Genomic DNA, 21404 nt, shown 5'->3' with positions numbered 1-21404 from the left:
AAGAGTGTTGAAGACAGTGACTTATCTATGACTGCACTAAATGGTCTTCCTCCCTCTTGGGAACAGTTTGTTCAAGGAATCAGTGCCAGAGTTGAGCTTCCTAAGTTTGATCAATTAATGGGAGATTGCATTCAAGAAGAGTCTCGGCTGGCTGCAAAAGGAAAGATTAAAAACCCCTATGACGAACAACATGTCCTCTTGGCTAAGAAGGAAGGCAACCATTGGAATAAGAATGATCTCAAGAGAAATAGAGATTTCAGATCTGCTACCCCTCATTCAAGGAAGAGACCAAGAGACTTATCTCACATCCGATACTTCCGATGCAACAAGCTTGGCCACTTTGCAAGGGACTGTCAAACTCAGATCGAGCAAGAAGATGCAAACATAAATGAAGTATCAAATCGTGAAGATTTCCTCCTTTGATCTATTGGTTCGTTGATCTATCCGTAAGTTAAAATTCTGATCATCTTGTTTTATTTCAGTAATAATGTATTAGGAAACTAATCCTTACAGTTGATCTATTGGTTTACAAGCATGATCCATGAAGGGCCCACTTCCGACATTGCCTTCAGATCTAGATTTGAAAGTCTACTCTAACTTTCTCATTATTAAGGATACAAATTTGATGAACTCTATTTAGATTTAGGATTGAAATTTGTTGTGGACAGGCTTTTAGAGGGAACCTCATGTTTTCTTGATTTTGCTGAGTTCTAATCATTGTGTTTCAGATAATGAAATTGATATGTCTAAATGAATTACTTGATTATTGCAAAATGTTTATTTTATGATGATACTAACCATGATACACTGGGTGTATCATCCACCCTCTGCGGAGTGCAAGGTGGCAGTTCTCTCTCACCCTCTGCGGAGTGCAAGGTGAGTCCACCCTCTGCGGAGTGCAAGGTGGCAGTTCTTCCCACCCTCTGCGGAGTGCAAGGTGGCGGTTATTCCCCACCCTCTGCAGAGTGCAAGGTGGCGGTTATTTCTCACCCTCTGCGGAGTGCAAGGTGAGTTCACCCTCTGTTGTGTGCAAGGTGACAAATTGTCCTTCTCTGGGAGAAGTTTATGTATCCTCTGCGGTTGTGCATGATTTATGTTATATGGTTATGTATATCTTTGAGTATTAATTATTGTAGGTGTGCATATGGAAAGGTCTCTTTCATCCTCTGTGGATGTGCATGATGAAAGATAATGGTGTTATATGCATGTTCCCAGGAAAGTGTGAAGTTATGAAGCGTTGGCTTCTTCCTCTGCAGGCAGTGCTAGAAAAGATCATGTAAAGGTTCATTGTAATGTAATTGCGTGATCAAATCACGAATTGTATATTGATTGAATGATTAGGGCTGGGCCCTAATCCTAAAAACTTGTAAATGTTCATGCCATGGATTTGTCCATGTGAATTTGGTTATGTATTTATTTTCCTTCCTAGTTAAGAGGGAGTGTTGATTTTGTAACTAGGTTAGAAAATTAAATAGGATTCGGATTGCCTTAAGGCATCATCCGAATCCTTATAGGGCAGGGCCCTACTATTGTATTATATTTATGTGTAAAACAAACAGGGCTGGCCCCTCTATATCCTCACGCCAAACATAAAAGAACTCATGCTTCCTTATAGGGCCGACCCTATATTTGTGCGAAGTTAAGTCTATGTAAAACGTGTGGACCTATCCATCATTATAGGGCCAACTCATGCTTCCAAACGTGTGGACCTATCCATCATTGTAATATGTAAAAGGTTTTAGCGCCCAAGGTTAAATGGGCCGACTTAGAGATAAATTAAAGGATGAACCTCATATATTATACCAGCCACTTGCAAGGCTTAAACAGATATTGTGTATTTCATGCAATCATCCTTTGCTAGATGTGAATTCTGATCTGCACTTCAGAAGACAGCGAATTCTTCCTAAAGGACAGCGAATCTCTCCTCATGCTGGGCTAACATGTTTGTGTAGAAGATACTTGCCTAAATCTGCTCCTGCAGACTGTGAACATGAACTAGGGGTCTGCTCTTCATCATTTTGGAAATTCATCAAGTTCAGATCAGAACTTAAGTCTCAGATAAGTCTGCTCCAATTGTGCCCTAGCTGGGTTGTTATTGTACTTACAAATTCAATATAACATAATCAGATCTGAGGATCTGTAGTTGCTGGGTTTTTCCTCCTAGAGGGAGGTTTTCCTAGGGTAGTCTTGTGTTGTGTGATTCTCTATTTGTATGCTTTACTGTGCAACTTTAGTTTTCTGTTTATTGTGGATAATCTGATCATGAAAACTAACAGTACTAGTGAAAAAGACCCAAATCTGTCACGTTAAAAAGTGAGCATAAATCTAGTTTTGCCTTTTGAATCATATTGATTGTGCTATTTGTGATGGATAAATAATCAATGTAGACAATGTGAATCATGATATCATCACCATTTCTTTTGATCTATGTTTCTTGTTTGGGTTTGGGTAAGAGTTCAAATTTTGGGTTTGCAATATCATGGATTCTGCATTTGAGTTTGGGTTTAGGTATGACCATACTATATATATTATATATAAGAGATTACAAATTATATAAATATTAACATATTTTATACACGACATAGTTTTATAATATCATATTTAGATTTATTGTTTTTATTGATATTAATAAAATAAATAATTAATGTTAAATAAAAATATTATTATATACAAATAATATAAATAATACTGAAATACAAAAACATAATGCAAATAAATAATATTAAAACTATATAAAATAATATATAATAAACAATTTTAATAATAATAAAGTAGATGAATCCAACTTTTTCTAACCTTGCATTTTAATAAAAAATTCTTGAGTCATCAAAATGCATAGGATAGCACCAAAATGTCAACTTATCACCATCATTGGGAATTGTCCATTTGTATATAAAACAACATATGGTGTTTGGTTTAAAGAGTGCATGTTGGCACTTGTCTTAGCAGTCCAAATTTTTTCCAAGTCTTATGCCCTCTTTGTTGCCATAGCCTCTCTATTTAACCCTAAACCTTACACCCAAAATTTTTATTTTTTTTGGGTTCTAGATTTTTTTTTTAGGTTTTTTGGTTGTGTTGTGCTTTGCCTCCCTCATATCTTTGTTGTGAGCCTTAATTTCAAAAAAATTGTAACTCAAGGTTTTTAGCTCAATTTCCTAGCTTGGGCAGAATTTTAGGATTTCCCTTTCTGGCATGCCATTGTGCAAAGTCCCTATTCTTCGATTTCTCTAATTTCAAGATTTCCCTTCTTGGCATGCCATTCCTCAGAGTCCCAATTCCCTGATTTCCTTGATTTCCGGATTTTGCTTCTCAGCATGCCATTCCTCAAAGTGCCCATTCCTCCAAATCCTTGATTTCATGATTTCCCTTCTAGCATGCCATTTTTCAAAGGACACATTGCCTGTTTCCTCAAATCCCCATTCCCTCATTTCCTTGATTTTGGAATTTCCCTTCTTGACATGCCATTCCTTAAAGGGTGCAAACCCTAGAACTTGGGCTTTCAGTTTTTTTACTTTAAAAATTTATTGCCCCTTTGGCATGCAAATTCCTGAAACCATAGTTCGCCAGCTATTTGAAATTTGAATACACATGCATTTCTTTTTGCCAGATGAGTTTTCACAAGTTTAACTTGTTGAGTCTAGGTGCAAGCTTTTTGAAAAACACCAAGTTTTTTAGTAAGTAATTGCTAGAAACTTGGTAAGTCTAACTATTTTTCTTGCCATTTGAAATAAAATGTGAAAAATGAGCAGAAAGCATGGAAAAACACCATAGAGACATGGTTTTTTGTATTTAAAATCCTATTTGGCTATGTTGAACACTCCAAAACATTTTTTTTTGTTTTTATAAGCATTGCTTTTGCCTTTTAAAAAAATGTGAAAATGGTGTGTGCCATGAAGTTCTGCGTGGCTATGAAGCTATATTTTGTATAAAATTTATGTTTCTTTAAAAAATTGAAGTGTTTTTTGTGTTGCTGAGTTTTGCTGAGTTTTTGCTGAATTTTCACTGAGTTGGGAATTTTTGGCTTGCCGAGTACTCTGAGTTCAAGTCTGCGACCTGTGTTATGAACAACACTTTTAGATTGGTATCACTTATTTTAATGGTTTTTATTTTTATCTTTTAAAATACAGAAGTTTCAATGCATTGCTTTTTAAATGTTGGATTCCTTTTTAAATGCAGTACATTTTTAAAGTGATGGACTTGTTTTTGAAATGCAGAACATGTGCATATAATTTCCAAATGGCAAGAGAATTATTTTAAGCTTACCCATGAGCTACAATTACATTTCTCTCATAGTCAAATTACTGGGATTGACTCTGCAAGATACCCCACAGGCAACCTCCGCACCTTCGCCTACCTTGCTTCTGCATCTGATGTAGCAACTAAGCCAGTTTCCACACCTGCCCTGGCAACCCCTGCAAATGCTCCACCTTCTCTTCTGAAGGTTATTTTCTACAATGTCTTCTCTACCTAGTAGTCTCAGATCCACCATTCAGATTGATCTCACTTTGCTAATGGTTACAAATTTGCATTCAATCCTAAAAGGTTTTTTTGGGGGGGGAAGACTTTAATAACAAATGCTGTAAAAAGAAGGCAATGGGAGACATTGACACAAGGAATGTGTACACGTATACATATTTATTAAGGATGTGAAAAGATAAATTGGTTGTTCTGTACATTATTTAAGCTAGTTAACTTAATACTACATTAGTTATTCAATAAAACATTAGTCCCACCTTATATCTAGAATTAAGGTGGTATAAACGTGGTCTCACAACAATGCTTCTATGGCCATTGAATAATAAGATATAAGCATTAGGTGCTAAGACTTAATGCTTAATACATCATATTTCAATTTTTGAATTTAAAATGAAAAAAATGATCACTTTTGTCTTTTTATCTTTCCATGATAAGTTATAATTAGAAGTAATGGGAATTGTGTGAACTTTGAAGGAATCATTCAAGAGACCAATGAAATTTTTTAGAAAGAGAACAAAATCTTATATGGCTATATGAAAAAACAAATGATGCTTTAAATGTCTGTCTTCTATTGTGACCTATAGTTGCTTTCGAATTTTGAGTTTTCTCAAAGTTCTTTGTCACAGCGTTTTTTTGGGATTTTTTTTTTATTTTGCAATTTTCATTGATTGTGGACTATGGAAGCTTGTAATATCAAATCATTAATGCCTTATATTAACTCTCTGGTCTGAATTTTTCATTTTTGTAGTACTAGCATGCAAATTGTTTTAAGATGTGAAGGATTAGTTAATGCTGGACTTAATTTGCTTATGAAAAGGTCTATTTGGTCTGAAGGGCATGCTAATATTATAGGCCATGCGTAAAATTTGAAATGCGTGTTGCATGCATGACAAACTTTGACATATTTTAGGGCATATGGCATTTTGGATGATTTTCTCACCTCTCAATTGAGAAGTGTATACCTGAAGCACCTTTGCTATTGTTTGGATTATGGTCCAGGTATTGGAAGATTCAGAGAACTATGGAGTGCTAAACGTATTTAGCCACATAACCATGGAGCTTCCTGGGAAGCAAATGGAATCTCTGGAAACCATTTTTGCTTCTATGCAATCAACGCTGTATACTAATCCTCTCCCCCTCAGAAACTTCAATTATGACATGATACTTTTGAATTGATCATCTTTGCACTGGGACTTAATAAGTGGAATAACTAGTTATTGACATCCAATGAGAAGTGTAAATTATATGTATGGTTGTGGCAATCTCTCTTCAATTTTTCATGTGTTAATCTTTTTCCCTTGGGATTTCTCCCCTTGTTTGTGCATATTGCCTTCTCACCCTATTTGTGCACACAACGATTGGTCAATTTATTTTGCAGTTCTGGTGTTTCCTTGGAAGTTTTATTTCCATCTAAACTTCTCCTTGGACGTGCATGCTCGGTAAGTATGATAGGATCAGCTTCCTCCATTCAACATGAACTTTCAACATAATTAGAAATTTAAATGAATCTATAAATACTTCTTTTTGCAACAGAAGAACACCTACTTTTCTTAAAGTATATTTATATAAGTCCGGGGAATTTGTCAAAAATAAAGTTCTGTTCAGACTGAAATTGCACAAGCAGAAAGCTATTGCTTCAGGCATTATATTTCCCCTCAACAAGTTCAAATTCTGCTTGTGTATGACATTTTTGGTAACTTATGATTCATGTGAAATATTAAACTATTTTAGGATGAGTGAACATTTTACAGGGAGATTTATTTCTGTGGTGCATAGTTTGAAGTTTTGAACTATATTAGAAGCCAAAGTTCAATTTCTTATGAAGGGAATTCATCATGAATGTCAACAAATGAATTCAAGGCAAAATTGGTGCATGATTGCAATGTTTAAGTAGACTATCATACAGCAACAATTTCACAGCATACAACTCACATAAATCATGATCAAGCTAGATGCACATATATGCATTCCATAGAGTAATACCCCACACACAATGGTGAGAGACAGGCTCAGTGGGTATTGCATGCACAGGAGGTCACAACAGAGAACTACCACCTATTTTCCGAGATCTTACCATTTACTCAATAGTATTGTCAGCAAATCGATACGAAATCAAATTCATGGAATCCCTTACAATGATATTCAACAATTCATTTCCTTAATTTTATGTTAGCCAGAAAATGATTAATTGAAATTGTGTATTGGAAGGTGAATTAGTTGATGGTGAATTGCCAAAGCATAATAACTATTGACTTGTTAATGTGTCAAATGATGACATTTGTCAATTGTTTATTTAAATTGTGTATTGGAAGTCGAACTAGTTGCTTTGGAAGGTGAACTAGCATTGCTTGAGGACAAGCAATTTCGGGAAGGGTGGAGTCATGCCCTCTTTTTGAGCTAAAAAGATAATTTAAAACTTACTATAGCTTACTGTCTTATGCGTTCATCGATGGGTACATAAATTTTTAATTAGGAGAAACTGAAATTAAGTAAGTATAAATATTTATTTATAAATTCTTATTGCCATCCTCATCATATGTTCATTTGTTCAGATTTTTATTGGTAAATCCATCATACATTTTGAAGTAGGATTTTCATTTGTTCAGTTTTTTATTGGTAAATTTCACAATATTTCCCTCTTTTATGATCGATCCATATGTCTTCCCTTCCCTTCAGTTATGCTTGGTCAATAACTAGTTTCAAATTCGATTACTATCACCATGCATATTCCAAATTTATACTTGTATATGTGAAATCAGAAGCTAAAGAAAGTATTAGTACAATCTGACCTTGAGTTGCCCTCATTTATACTTGCACACGTGAAAATTGAAAGCTAAAACAAGTATCAGTACAACCTGAGTTGCCCTCATGATGAAGGTTCATATACTCTATATATTTTAGTACAAATGGAATTAGGGTATTTACACAAATTATATATAAAATAAATGGGAAATCAATTCCATTCTAGGATCTCACAAGGTAGGGCTTCATTTATTTATTGTTGATATCTACTTATGGGAAATCAAATCCATTCCAGGATCTCACAAGGAGGGTTTCATTTATTTGATGTTGACATCTACTTAGCTTTAATTTATGGGATAATGATATCAAGTGTTTACAGATCTATAGGTGTTATTTTTTAATATTCTGGGTAGCAAATCTTTTATCCTTTTTACTCACAGGAAACATTATTCTTTTATTTTGTGGGGATATACAACACCTCTGTTGTGGACAGTCCCTGATTTCAGAGGTTTGTCCTATCTTTCTTTTGGTGTTAAGTGGACATTCCTGTTTGGGGTCACATAGGTTCATAAATGTGTACCCATGTAATACTTCTATTCATATGTGTCATTATTTTTGTAGTGCCCATAACCAAAAATATATGAAACTGAATTATTGTCAAACCAGATTTTTACTAATATGTCGTCAAACAATAACGTGTCATGAAAAATTGATAATTGTTAATGTCCCCCATACCAGAGCCCTAAACAAGAATGATTTCATCAGTGAATGAATGTAAGAAGTGAAAATAGTACATGCTGACTTAGTACAACTGTCACCCTCTAATTATTATTTATGCACTATGAAGCATGCTTTGTGCAATGCATTGTAATCAGCTATATGAACATGAATAATATGAATCTATTTTTGACAATTCATGAGTTAAACTCTCTATTTTATTTTCTCTCTATATCTCTATGCTATGGAAATGCCATTAATTTTTTTTTAAATATAGCTCGTCTCTTTATCTACAATTTTTTATGTTTTTTTTTTAAATTTGATTTTTTCAAAATATCTTATACTTTTGGTTTGCCGATTTTTTCAACTGATTTTTGCTGCTATAGTTAAAAGAATTAAGTTGTCCACTAGACATGCAACAGAATGAGAGTTTAGCTTGTAGGTTATGTTCACATTCAAATTGGTTTATCTAGTATGCAAAAAGTGATGATATATCTCAATAATTAGGTGTGCATTTGCAGGGATGAATTTGATAGGGTAGTTAAATCTCTGGAAAAGATCTGGCGAGACAGTTGTTACCTTTTGAAGGGAGAGACTGTAGAACCAACAGTGCAACAGATGCAGATGCGGGTTGGGATAAGGCCAAGTCTAAGTGATTGCCTAGATGGCATAAAAGCTATTTATGATATGCATCATTCCGAGTATGGCTTTCCTCGCAATTGTTTTTTTCTTCTTTGATCTGAATGATTTTCAAATATTTCTTGTCCATATAAATATTGTTTTGTTCCTATAGTTATGCACAGCATGGGGAAAAAAGTTGAGGGTACTGAGAAAAAGAAATTATTTCACAGCTTGGAATATCTTTTGAACACATAAATCTGGACAAAAAGAAAGCTGTAAATTAAGAGAGATTTTGAATCGAAAATTATAATTTATATTTATTATTACAACACTAGAAACATGAAGTTGCTATTTAATGTCTCCTTTGACTTATCCAAATTTATCATGCATACTGCATATATTCTACTTTTAGTGACTTCATATTTCTAGAATAGTTTCTTCATGCAAATATTCTACTTATAGTGATTACATATTTCTGGAAAAGTTTTAGACTGAGAAGAGGACTCCACAAGTAGTTTATTTGCTAGTTTTGGCAAGCTGTCAATAACAAGAGGATCCTTTTTCTAGGTGTTGTTTTGTTTTTGGAGTCTGTCAATTATGAGTGGCAGTTGCATTTAAGTCCTCTTTGGAGTCAGTTAAATGTTGATAAAACTAGTGGGTAGTTGAAGTGTAATTGTCTGCATTCCAATCAGTATCTCTATGCTGAAGTCCAAAGTATGGTGACTTGTAATGTCCCCACTCTAGCAGATTGACCAAGCATATGTGCGTTAGCCTAGCTCTACATGGTCCCGAGGGCTAACGAAGGGTTTAAAGGGATCCTGGAGTGTTTTGGCCTAGTCATTTCCAGTTTGGGCCAAAACGAAGTTGATTTACTTAGTTTCAAGCATACTTACTATTTTTAGTAAGTCAGCAGGACACAACGGAGGCTAGTTTTGGTGATTGGATTTGATACTCCTTGGCGAGAGCTTTTCGACGAGCTATCACTCACGCTATTCGGAGTCCGATTGCTAATATATTTTAATGCCTGAAGTTTTATTAAAGTAACATTTAATTTAATTGTAAAATATTAAAGTGTTACTTTAATATTTATTTTATGGAGATATGTGTAAATCAAAGGGGCAACCAAGGGAGACATAAGTGAATATTTTAATATGTTTTATATTGAACATGTTTTATCCCACATTGTTTGAGTGAGTTGGGTCGCCCCTTGGAGAAAGAATAAAAGGGAGCTTTTGTGGCTTCATTGGGGAGGTTGAATATGAGAAGAATTTGGTGTGTGAGTTGCAGATCCGTTCTTGGCATTAGAGGACGTCTATCCTCTCTTGTGACATTCTAGACGTCATTCCCTTGGGGTTTGGCCTTTGGAATCCTTTGCGATCAGCTTCATTTACAGGCAGATTGGGTGCATTTTTCAGCCACAAGTAGCAGCATTATTTGGTTGCATTTCCAGCTACAAGCAGCAGCATTATTTGGTTGCATTTCCAGCTACAGGCCGCGACACTATTCACGCGGGTACTATTCACGTGACACTATTCACGCGGCACTATTCACGCGGGTACTATTCACCTGGCACTATTCACGCAGCACTATTCATCTGGCACTATTCATGTAGCACTATTCATGTTACTGTAGCAGCAGAATTAGAAACTTTTGTTGGAACATTATGTCAAAATGCTGGAGTATTTAGTGAGTTGAAAATAACCTGCTTTGTATTTGAGTTTGTTGATTCTGGAAATAATATTATAACAGCAGTAGTTCAATTTCCAGCTTGCCTATTATTGTAAATTCTTTTTAGTTCATGTTATGTGGTTTCATACCTGTGCAAAGACTTAAAACAAAAAAAAAACATTGAAACATTAAATGGAGGAATAAGGAATTGGCTGCAAACTGTTTGACTAAATTCCTATCAGCAGTGGGGTTAGTTTTTGGGCATTCTAGGGTGCCCATTACATGACTCCATCAGGACAGTTAATATTGAGTTGTCTGTGAGATATAGTTTAAAGTATACTGTTATCCTAAGTTCACATTCCAGATCTGACCTTGAGTGAAAGTGAGTTTCAGTTATCAGTTGAAGACGTGATTTTTACAGGAGGTCATTCCCTATATTTTCTAATTTACTTTCCAATCAATTTGGAATCGAGTCCTGTTGTTTATTAAATATGTAGTGACTCTTCATCTCATCTATTATTTTGATGTTTTCAAATGAGACATCATGTTGTTGATCGGTGCTTAGACTGTGTTTGTGTGTCAGTTTCAGATCTTAGCTACATTGCCGGTTTGGGTTCGGGTTCGAAGAACCGGTATGCCGGTACGGCAAAATTTTGAAAAGGGGTTTGGGTTCGTTAGTACAAAAACATGTAATTTTTTTTTTTTATATATATATATATTTTAATATTTGTGCAGCCTATAAACATGAATTAAGATTAGCATGTCACATAGCATCATATATTCAACATAAAAAACATAAACTTTTAATCATAGCATCATGATCATACCATAATAGCATCATATACATCAAGTTTAATATCAAAATGATAATATTCAAGTATCATTGTTTCAACTTTCAACAATATAAAGTTTAATCATCAAATGGATCAGCTAATTCATCATCCTCCTCCTCCTCCTCCTCATCATCATCATTGACATTGACATTAGATGAGCCAACGCCACTTGCACTTGCACTATAAGTTTTCTCGCCCTCCAAGTCATCAAGTGTCAATGCAAGAAGCTGAGAAGCGGGAGCATCCAAATCAGTATGCTTTGGCTCTATATCCCACATCTTCATTTCCCCTTGTGTGTAGTCACGTTGTTTGTGTGAAAGAAGACGTAGGTTGGAAAGCACATATACTAAATTCTCCGCTCTTTTTGATAGCAACCTATTGCGCTTTACTGAGCGGATGAAAGAGTATGTGCTCCAATTTCTTTCTGAAGTAGATGAACTAGCAACCTATGAAGACAAAGTAAACAATTAAAGTTATACATTAATAAAATTAAAATTAAAAATTACTAGCAACCTATGAAGACAAAGTAAACTATAAATAAATTTGTGATAATTTTAATTAATTAAACTTGTGATAAAACTTTTACAGCGAGGGGTTGTAGGTGTTGGAAGCATGCACCATGGAAGTACCACCAGCTATGAGCATCCTTATTGGATCTATGACGAAGTGCCTCAACACTTAGACCATTCCCATTTGCAAATTCTATGAACTCATTTGTAACAATATCTCGCAAATCATCATTAGGATATAGTCTAAGAAATGCTGCCTTGTACCCATCAGATACTTCTAGATCTCTCCATGGTGGAATCCTTCCTGGTTTATCAAGAAACTGATTGCTATAGTACTTTGGTGTCAATGCATAGGCAAGAAAATGCAAATGAGTGGTCATTTTATTCCACCTTTCTACAATAATTGCTTTCACTTCTTTGAAGAATTACTCCTCGGGGTCATTCTCTTTTGCATTTATAGTGAACTTTATTTTTTCAAGCATTGAGTCAATGCCATCATAAATCTCACCAATGCAAGGCCTATCCATGTCGGTATAGCGAATCATACTCATAATGGGCTCAGTGATACTTAGGAGATATGTAACAAGATCCCACCATTTCTCATTCGATATTCTCTCCCTAATTTTTTCTGCCCTCTCACTGCTATTCTACTTCCATACAGTCCAATTGTTGCTGATCACCATATTGCATAGTGCCACTCTAACTTTTACAAGTCGTCTTAAGACGATTGTGTTTGATGCAAAACGGGTCTGAGCAACCTATAACACAAATTAATGCCAAAATGAAAAAAAAATAAAGCCAAACTTTAAAGAAGAATACACAATATAGCTTACACAATGATATTATAAACATTGAAATTAAAAAATTCAGAAAATGTAAAATTAAATTACTATTTCACTTACCTTCAATAGCTCCAAATTCGAAAAGGATCTAAAAATCCCTTGAGACATGTGGTGGTTTGTGATGAACATCTAGATGTCCTCAGCCTTTGCATACACATCTCTGATCCACTTTATTTTAGTCCCAATCCTTTATAGCATTAGATTGAGTGAATGGACCGCACAAGGTGTCCAAAAGATGTGATCATAGCGTTCCTCAACCAACAAACCAGCAGCTCTACAATTTCTTGCATTGTCCGTTATGACTTGGACAACATTGCGGGGTCCCACTGACTGAATGGCGGAGATGAGAATTGAATGGACCGCACAAGGTGTCCAAAATTTTTGTTTTTTGGGTTCTAGATTTTTTTTTTAGGTTTTTTGGTTGTGTTGTGCTTTGCCTCCCTCGTATCTTTGTTGTGAGCCTTAATTTCAAAAAAATTGTAACTCAAGGTTTTTAGCTCAATTTCCAAACTTGGGCAGGATTTTAGGATTTCCCTTTCTGGCATGCCATTCTGCAAAGTCCCTATTCCTCGATTTCCCTAATTTCAAGATTTCCCTTCTTGGCATGCCATTCCTCAAAGTCCCAATTCCCTGATTTCCTTGATTTCCGGATTTTACTTCTTAGCATGCCATTCCTCAAAGTGCCCATTTCTCCAAATCCTTGATTTCATGATTTCCCTTCAAGCATGCCATTTTTCAAAGGACACATTGCCTGTTTCCTCAAATCCCCATTCCCTCATTTCCTTGATTTTGGGATTTCCCTTCTTGGCATGCCATTCCTTAAAGGGTGCAAACCCTAGAACTTGGGCTTTCAGTTTTTTTACTTTAAAAATTTCTTGCATTGTCCATTATGACATGGACAACATTGCAGGGTTGTTACTTTTTTTAAAATTTGAAAATGCCCTTTCCCAACTTGCGACTTTCACGCGCTTGCTGAGGGCATAAAATGCGAACACCCTATCTTATGCCTTTCGTTTTGGGAAAGAGATAAAATGCACAGCTCGCGATTCATAAAAAAGAATGACGTTATCCCTAATACGCCTCGCGATTTTCACGCGGAATGGTAGGGTTTTGCGATTTTTGAAGTTTTAACGCTTTTGCATTTTCATGTTTTACACCAAAGTTGGGGGAGTTTCGTGATACTGCGAACCTTTTAATGTTCTTCCCTAATGCTGAAGTTCAACATTTTCCCCTCTTTTGCAGACTTTAAAAAGCTTCGTGATTTACCTACTATCGCCGAAGTTTGGCGTTTATGGCCTCTTTGCAAACCATTTACACTTTGACATTTTACCTTGTAATGCCGAAGCTCGGCGCTTTAACGTCTTTCGCAAAGTTTCTTTTTTAGTATTGGCACTCATATTGCCGAAATTCGGCATTTTACCTTTATTTGAAAACTTTGATTTTTTCTTAGATATAACCTCCTGTTGTGACCATTTCACACATCACCCCATTGCAAATGGGGACCTGTTGTGACCATTTCACACATCGCCCCATTAAAATGGGGACCCCCTCTTTTTTGCTCTTGTTTTGCCTGTTCTTCTCTCTGCTTTTAGGGTTTTGAGTAAGTGAGTGAGTCGTCTGGATTAGGGTTAAGCCTTAGGGTTTCCTTTGATATTTTCAAGCCGAAGTCCAGTCCAATTTTGAGAGATTATTATGCATCCTCTTGAAGATTGCAAATTTTGAAATAGGATGAGCCTGTTAGGAAGTCAGGTATGTTTCAGGATAGGTCCAGTTAAGATTTTGAGGGCACATTCAAGTTATGATTAAGTGCTAGCATAGTGTTAATGATGGGATTGTGCAATTTTGTCCGAGTGAATTTTGACCAAATTTTTGAAGGTTTACTAACTGGCCCCTGGCCTTGGAGATGACCTAATTATGCCTTGTCAAGTGATTGAAGACCAAAAATGTGGATATTTTGGCCTGCAGAGGTGAAATCGCCCCTGTCCCTCACCCAGGGACCAGGGCGAAAATGATATGTGGTGCATATTGGTTATTGACTTGTTTAATTTGTTTTGTGTAGGGTCTCCAGGAGGACAAATTGGACGTAAATTGAATATTTTGAAGATTTTGAAGACTCAAAAACGATGAATTTTGAAGGTTTAGGGTAAAATCGCTCCTGTCCTCCACTGAGGGACTAGGGCGAAATGGTTTACTTAGATCGTTTTGGGCCTCATTTCGATCAAACTGAAGCATCAAGGACGCAATGAAAGATGAAGTGAACGTAAAGGAGTATCCAGACTTAGTCAAAAAGTGGCGAAAGATTGAGTTTTGGGCCTAACAAGACAAGTTCGCTCCTGTCCCTCACCCAGGAACCAGAGCGATTTTCCTCAAACACACCTTCTTGGACATTTTTTGGATTTGGAATTTTGTTCATAACTTGCGAAATGATGGTATCTTCCCCAGCAAAGGAAATTTGAGATGCAAATTATGAAGATTTGACCCTAAGGAACAAAATCGCTCCTGTCCCTCACTGAAGGACCGGAGCTTGTTTTTCAAAGTTGCACTGTCCTTGCAGGACCAAGACAATTTTTTGATTGGAAGAGATCAAGGAGGGCATGTTTTGTCCATTGAATATAATTTGAGTAATTGGCAAGCAAGGAAATATGCTAAAATGACAAAATCGCTCCTGTCCCTCACTGAAGGACCGGAGCTCGAATGCCAAGTTTGTCTTATCCTTGCAGGATTTAAATGATTTCGCGATTTGAGAAGGACAAGGAAAGTGTGTTTTATTCATTGAATATAACTTGAATGGACCACAATGGAGAAAATCGATCCAAATTGGCTAAGGCGCTCCTGTCCCTCTCTCAGGGACCAAGGTGAATTTCAAAGGAAGCTCCTGTCCCTCTCCCAAGGAACCAGAGCGATTTTCTCAAAAGGCAAGTTTTTGGCGAAGGAAAAGCAAGTTTTTCATTTGAGAGGAGTAAAGGAAGGCGTAATCGCTCTATTGAAGATAATTTTGGAAGATTGCAAAACACAAGTGGACCCTATTTTGGCCAAGGCGCTCCTGTCCCTCACCCAGGGACCAGGGCGAAAAATGTATTATCAAGACTTCCCTTCCAAGTTTGGTCGAATCCAAGCCAAGGCACATGATGGAGATGATATTGGGAATGTTTCAAAGAGGAACAGAGTTGCAAAGACCACGAGAACTTGATGGAATTGGCTAAGGCGCTCCTGTCCCTCACCCAGGGAGCAGAGCGAAATCTTCAAATTTGCCTTATTGCCTAACGTTTTGGAGTGCTACTTTCGTTTGCAAGACTCGAGATGGATTAAGGAACAACATTTTACGCCTTGAGGATGATTTGATATTGATATGATTAAGGATTTGTGCCATGGATTAAAAATCGCTCCTGTCCTTCACTGGAGGACCAGGGCGATTTCTATAGAATCAATCATTTCCTTCCAAAACCACGTCAAGGCGAAGTCATGCAAGGTCCAAAATATCTGTAGGAAGACGATGAATAAGGAGTTAACGTCAAAAGTCGACAATTTTCAGCTCAAAAGCAAAAAATCGCTCCTGTCCTTCACTGAAGGACCAGGGCGAATATCCTTGAAGGAGCTCATTTGGTATTGAAGAAAAGGGTTTGGCATGCATAAAGCAAACAAGGAAGATCATCGATTGCCTTGCAACATGAATTGGCGGTTGGAAAAGACAAGAACCAAGGCTAAGTGTGGGATCTCTCCTATCCCTCTCCAAGGGACCAGGGCGAAAATGTTCCAATGTACGCCCCTTCCAAAGATCACATGAATCAAACTCAAGATTCCAAGCAAAAACGCCATTTCGAACATCAAGGATGAAGTTTCAAACGTAAAAAATGAAAGATGGAGGACCAAAATGCATGGGCGCTCCTGTCCCTCACCCAGGGACCAGAGCGATATTATTGATGTCCCAAATATCTCCCATGCTTAGGCGCCAATACTTTTTGAATTGCATTAAATGCCAAATTCGATAAAACTTTGAAATATTTTTAATTAAAATTGGCATTTAATGAGTTCGCATAAGGCATTTAATAATTAATTTAGCCTTTTAAAAAGTCGAAATTTAATTGCAAAGGCATTTAATTAATTAATTATTAAATTAAATGAAGGGAGTGCGCTTGGGGTTTTATTTTAATATTTTATAAAGGTCGGCCTCCTTTTTATTTAACTTTTGTTTATTTTCGCCTATTTTCTAAGTCGGCCTATGGGCAATTGCAAAGCATAAGCGCCTATATATGGGAGGTACTTTGAAGCATTTTAATCCATCATTCAATCATTGTCTACATGTGATTTGGAGAAGCAATAGAAGGAGCGAAATCTCATCCAAGGAGAAGTACGAATTTTGATCCAAGGGGAGGTGCGAATTTCAATCCAAGAGGGAGTGCGAACTTTGTTAGAGGTGGAGCGAGTTTCCTTCAAGGCGTTGAAGACCCAAAGGGTGGTGAAGTTGATGAAGGAGGCGCCTTTGCTAGAAGACTTCAATCTTCATTTTGCCTAGCAAATTTCTTAATTTTTTGCATCGTTTTTTAGAGCTAGTTTTCAAAGAGAGGTATGGCAAGATCTCCCTTGTTCAAATTTTTGAAATTTTGAATTTCCAATTGCATATTCGTATTTAGGAAATGATAATTCAAAGATTTATCATGAAGTTTCCTAAATTTAAAGCTTAAACTTAATCTATATTTCTACGTTCCAAGGTATATTGCTCATTATGAAATGTTGTGTAGGTGTCAAGATGGCGACCCCAAAGGTGGGAGCATCCACTAGTCGTCCAGCCCTTATGAAGGAAGATCAAAGGAATGAAGAAATGGAGACCAAGATCGTGTCAAAATGGAGCAACATTGGAGATACCAACTTGGGAAACTTCAGTGTGAAGAAGTTTCGAGAGGTCCCTTACATTGGAAAGCCATCACCTGTCGCAAAGAAAATAATTGAAAGTGGCATTATCAAGGCGGCCGGCTTCCCTCCAGCAATCCAGTGCCATGAGTTGATGATCAAGTGTGCCCGCCATTATGACCCACAGTCAAGATCGATCGTGTCCAAGGAAGGAAACACTTTGGCTTATCTTTCAGATGAGGCTATCAGTGAAGCTCTTCATCTACCAGAACATAAAGATATGATTTACAAAAGCTTGGAAGGAGCTAGATCCATGTACGAAGATGATCCAGACACTTGCTTGAGCATCATCAACAAGAATTGGTTACTCAAAAGTCGTCCTCGCTTGAGCAAGATTCCCAACACACCACATAGGATCGACTTCCAGGAGGAGTACAGAGATTTGATAACCTTAGTCAATCGAGTTACAGGGGCTCCTCAAGCCTTCTATTTTGAGAAATGGATGTTCTTCTTCATCCAAGTGATAGTTCAAGGAAAAGGAACACTTCATTGGGCTAGAATTATTAGCCATTGCTTGGACGTACAGTTGAGAAGACTGAAGGCTACTAAATCCTTCCACATGAGCTCGTACATCATGTATGCCTTGATCAGGAGTTTTGAATATGCAGGACTACCTCACAGAGGAGCGATTGGAAGAGGACTTGGAGAAGTCAGAGTTTGTGACTCTTATGTTCATTTGCATCATCCACCTGGGAGCAATTACAAGTTAGTCAATGATACTTTCACAATGAACATCACCAGGACACTGCAAGGCGAGATTCATAATCGGCTATCTCAGGAGGCACAAGAACTTATAAAGAGGTATGGTGCTTGGTTTATCCAATTCCAGAAGTTTACATATATTAGAGTTCATGGGTGTCCTTCACCTCCATACATGTTGCCAAGATATCCGACAGACCGGATAGTACTACTTGAGGTAACTAGGCAATTGGCAGCTTATGCGAAGGCATTCAGACACAGGCATGGAAATGGGATTCCTGTACCTATCATATTAGGGAATTCAGTTGAAGTATGTCCTAATGTTCTTGCTTTAGACGATGCAGAAAGAGAGTTGGCCTTATATTCATTTTCATTCTTTTCATTGAGGGAGAATTTTGATCCTTATGGATATATAGAAGAAATAGTTGGTAGAAAATACAAGCATGAATGTCAGGTAGAGGACTTTTGGATGAATCTCTCAGATGATTTAGAAGTGAAAAGAAAGATGCATTCCAGATTGCCTTTGGATTTCATCAGGAAATGCAAAGTTTACAGAGTGGCCGATCAAGCTCAGGACAGTGGCAGGCACCTCCAGTCATCATATGATAGAGAAGACAAGGCAGTAAAGATAGATTGGAATGAGCCTGAGGTTGTGGACTTAAAGGCTTTGATGGCCCCAGTTTTGTCCTGTACTCGCAGGTGGGTTGATGTGCAACACCAAAAGTTGAGAGAGCAAAACATATCTATGACTTTTACTTTGGAGGAAAGGACAGCAGAAGGAGGAGCAAGCGCAAGTGAAGGCCATCCTCATCCTAGATGCACAAGCGAAGGCAATCCTCACCCCAGAAGCGTAAGTGAAGGCAATCCTCATCCTAGAGCTGCGAAGAGGAAGGAAAGACCTGAGAAAAGAGAATCTTCCAAGAAGAAGCAAGAGGCCAATCGAGATCGCTCATCTGGCACATCTTCTCGACAGGAGAAAAGGACACTTGAAGTAGAGGAATCTATGGAATCAATGGTTCAGAATGATAAACATGAAGAAAGACAGGCATCTCAACGTTCATCAAGTCAATCTCCCCAGGTCAATGAGCTACATGAAGACCAGAATGACGATGAAGCGACGTCTCCTCTCCGGAAAGAAGAGCCACTACCTAAAGAAATACAAGTTAGAGAGACAAGGTCCGCCATTCCAGATTGGTTGAAGGAGAGACTAACAAGGGTAATTGTGATTGAGGATGAAGATAATGTGATTGATTTAGATAGCCTTGTTGGAGATTCTCAGGGAGTAACAGAAAAGAGGAAGGCCACCAAAATGTCCAAGATGATCAGAGATGAGACAGGGGCCAGGAAGTTGCAGATAGCTACACCGGCTGTGGACAAGTACGAGGGTGAAATCCTTGTAGAAGAATATGATGTAGAAACCGTTGAGCTTGGTCCACTCACCACCAAGCAGGCATTGGATGAGGCAACTGATTCATTTGAGGCACTTAAAGACAAGCTTAGAGGAGAAATGGAAAAGAATAGAAAACTTGAGAGAGAGGTCAGTGCTTGGAGAGGCTACTTTAGCCACCTCAGTCAGCCCTTGGGACGTCAGGATCCAGCAGTATCTCCTGTGCAAGCACTTCCCCTTGAATCAGTTGGTGAGGCAGAGAAAGTTAAGAGCTTGGTCCAGCTTATGAGCTCTTGGATTGACAAATCCCATACAGTTGCTGTTGAGTTTGCAACAAGAATGATGCAGACCATCCATCGAGCTATCTAGGTCCTTGAGATCATCCACAACCTAATGATAACAATAGCCGCTTTTGCTCATACTAAAGATGTTATCATCCCTGTTCTGCAAGTAATCAGGCAAACACCAAGGAAGATCTTAGCACAAGAAAAGATAATGGATGGAGGAGTTCATAAGTTACTCCAATGGTCTACTTTACTCCAGATGAAAGAAGTACTTTTCGAGGACACCAGCGCCAAATGCAATCAAGTGGAGGAGCTCATCCATCCAATCCAGGACAAGGTTTTTGGGGTTTTATGTACTATTCTTGGTAGAAGGATCGAAGTTGAGACAAATGTGGATCTTCAAGAGTTGGAAGAAAGGGTCAAGGTCATCTTTTGCAAAGATGAGAATGTGATTACAGATGAGCAAAGAGATCAAATGTTTGCTACTATGCTCCTGATTGAGAAAATCAAGGAACTCAAACCTGAATGGGACGCAGCTCTTCTCAAGGCCTTTGATCAGATTATTCACTTGGAAGAAAATGAGGAATCTTCCCGAGATTCCTATTGCTGAGATTGAGGGAATCGTGTCCAGATTCATTGCATATGCTAAAAAGGAGCATTGGAAAGGGAATAAGGTTCTAGAAGAGAGGTTGTTATAGATGACATGGCACATTAATTATCATTGGTCTATGTTTCCTAGATTTTTGTGCCAAATTAAATATTTTGGCTATGCATTTAATATTGTGCAATAAAAAGGGAACTTTTGTAATAAAACCCTAATTAGGGTTTAGGTGTCAGAATCTCAGCCGTTGATCTTCTTTTGATCTGGGCCGTTCATTGTAATTGAGGATGCTATTTATACCCTCATTCATTTTCATTAGTAAATTAGAAATAGAGCAATAAGAAATAGTTAGAAGACTAGAGCTTTTGGAGAGAAGAAAGTTATTTTGTAGCAAGATTGAGTTTTGAAGAAAGAATTTCAAGCAATTGTTGCCCATTTTGGCTTTGAGATCAATAAAATATTGAAGTTATGGTGTTTTATTGCAATTCTTGTGGCTATCTTCATGGTTGTTTGTTTTCTTGAATCATTCTCAGTCGAAGTAGTATTTAAGTTTGAAGGACTAAGTGTTGGGCTTGATTTTGGTGAGATTCACGTTCCAAACCACTAGCTTCTTACTGATTGTAGGAACGCCTTGTGTGGTCAACTGGAGAGACTTGAATTGCTTAAACCTTCAATCATCATTGAGCTTTGGATATGTGCCTTTGTGGTAGTGTCCATGATCCTTGAGGAATTGAAAAATCATTTGTTACCTTAGAAGATCACATCAATTTCAGTTGGGTTGTTATTTCATGGCAATATTGAAATTGGTAGAATCTCGCCAAGTCTAGCCTACATTGGGTCATTCATAGGATTAGATTAGAATTTATCCCTTGCAAACTCTACCCTTTGATCTTTTTTGAGAACTTATTAGTTTAGAGAAATCTTGTTCCTACAGCTTGGAGGACGTAAGGCCCCTTGACGAAACAGCATTCACAACGACCACTGGTGCTTATCCACATGTAGAGACCCTACATAAAAGAACATTGGAGTCACCTTGATTGATCCTTTTTTGCGATATCTTCAGCAATCAGAGGCTTTATTCAAGAGAGGATAAGGTACCCTTGGGTATTTTATTTTG

General features: G+C 37.3%; 1 protein-coding gene across 6 annotated transcripts in view; it reads left to right on the top strand.

Annotated features, from left to right (window-relative positions):
• LOC131059671 (uncharacterized protein At5g43822) overlaps window positions 1-21404 on the top strand; it is a 172924-nt gene that overhangs the window by 106337 nt on the left and 45183 nt on the right. For all 6 annotated transcript variants that reach the window (XM_057992695.2, XM_057992694.2, XM_059208010.1 and 3 more), the window contains 2 exons: window positions 5476-5594; window positions 8457-8636. In XM_057992695.2, coding sequence (XP_057848678.1) covers window positions 5476-5594; window positions 8457-8636 — 299 coding nt within the window. The remainder of the gene's footprint in view (window positions 1-5475; window positions 5595-8456; window positions 8637-21404) is intronic.

The sequence above is a fragment of the Cryptomeria japonica genome, chromosome 7 (assembly GCF_030272615.1).
Source record: "Cryptomeria japonica chromosome 7, Sugi_1.0, whole genome shotgun sequence".
Taxonomy (NCBI): domain Eukaryota; kingdom Viridiplantae; phylum Streptophyta; class Pinopsida; order Cupressales; family Cupressaceae; genus Cryptomeria; species Cryptomeria japonica.
This window is presented reverse-complemented; position numbering and strand designations above follow the sequence as displayed.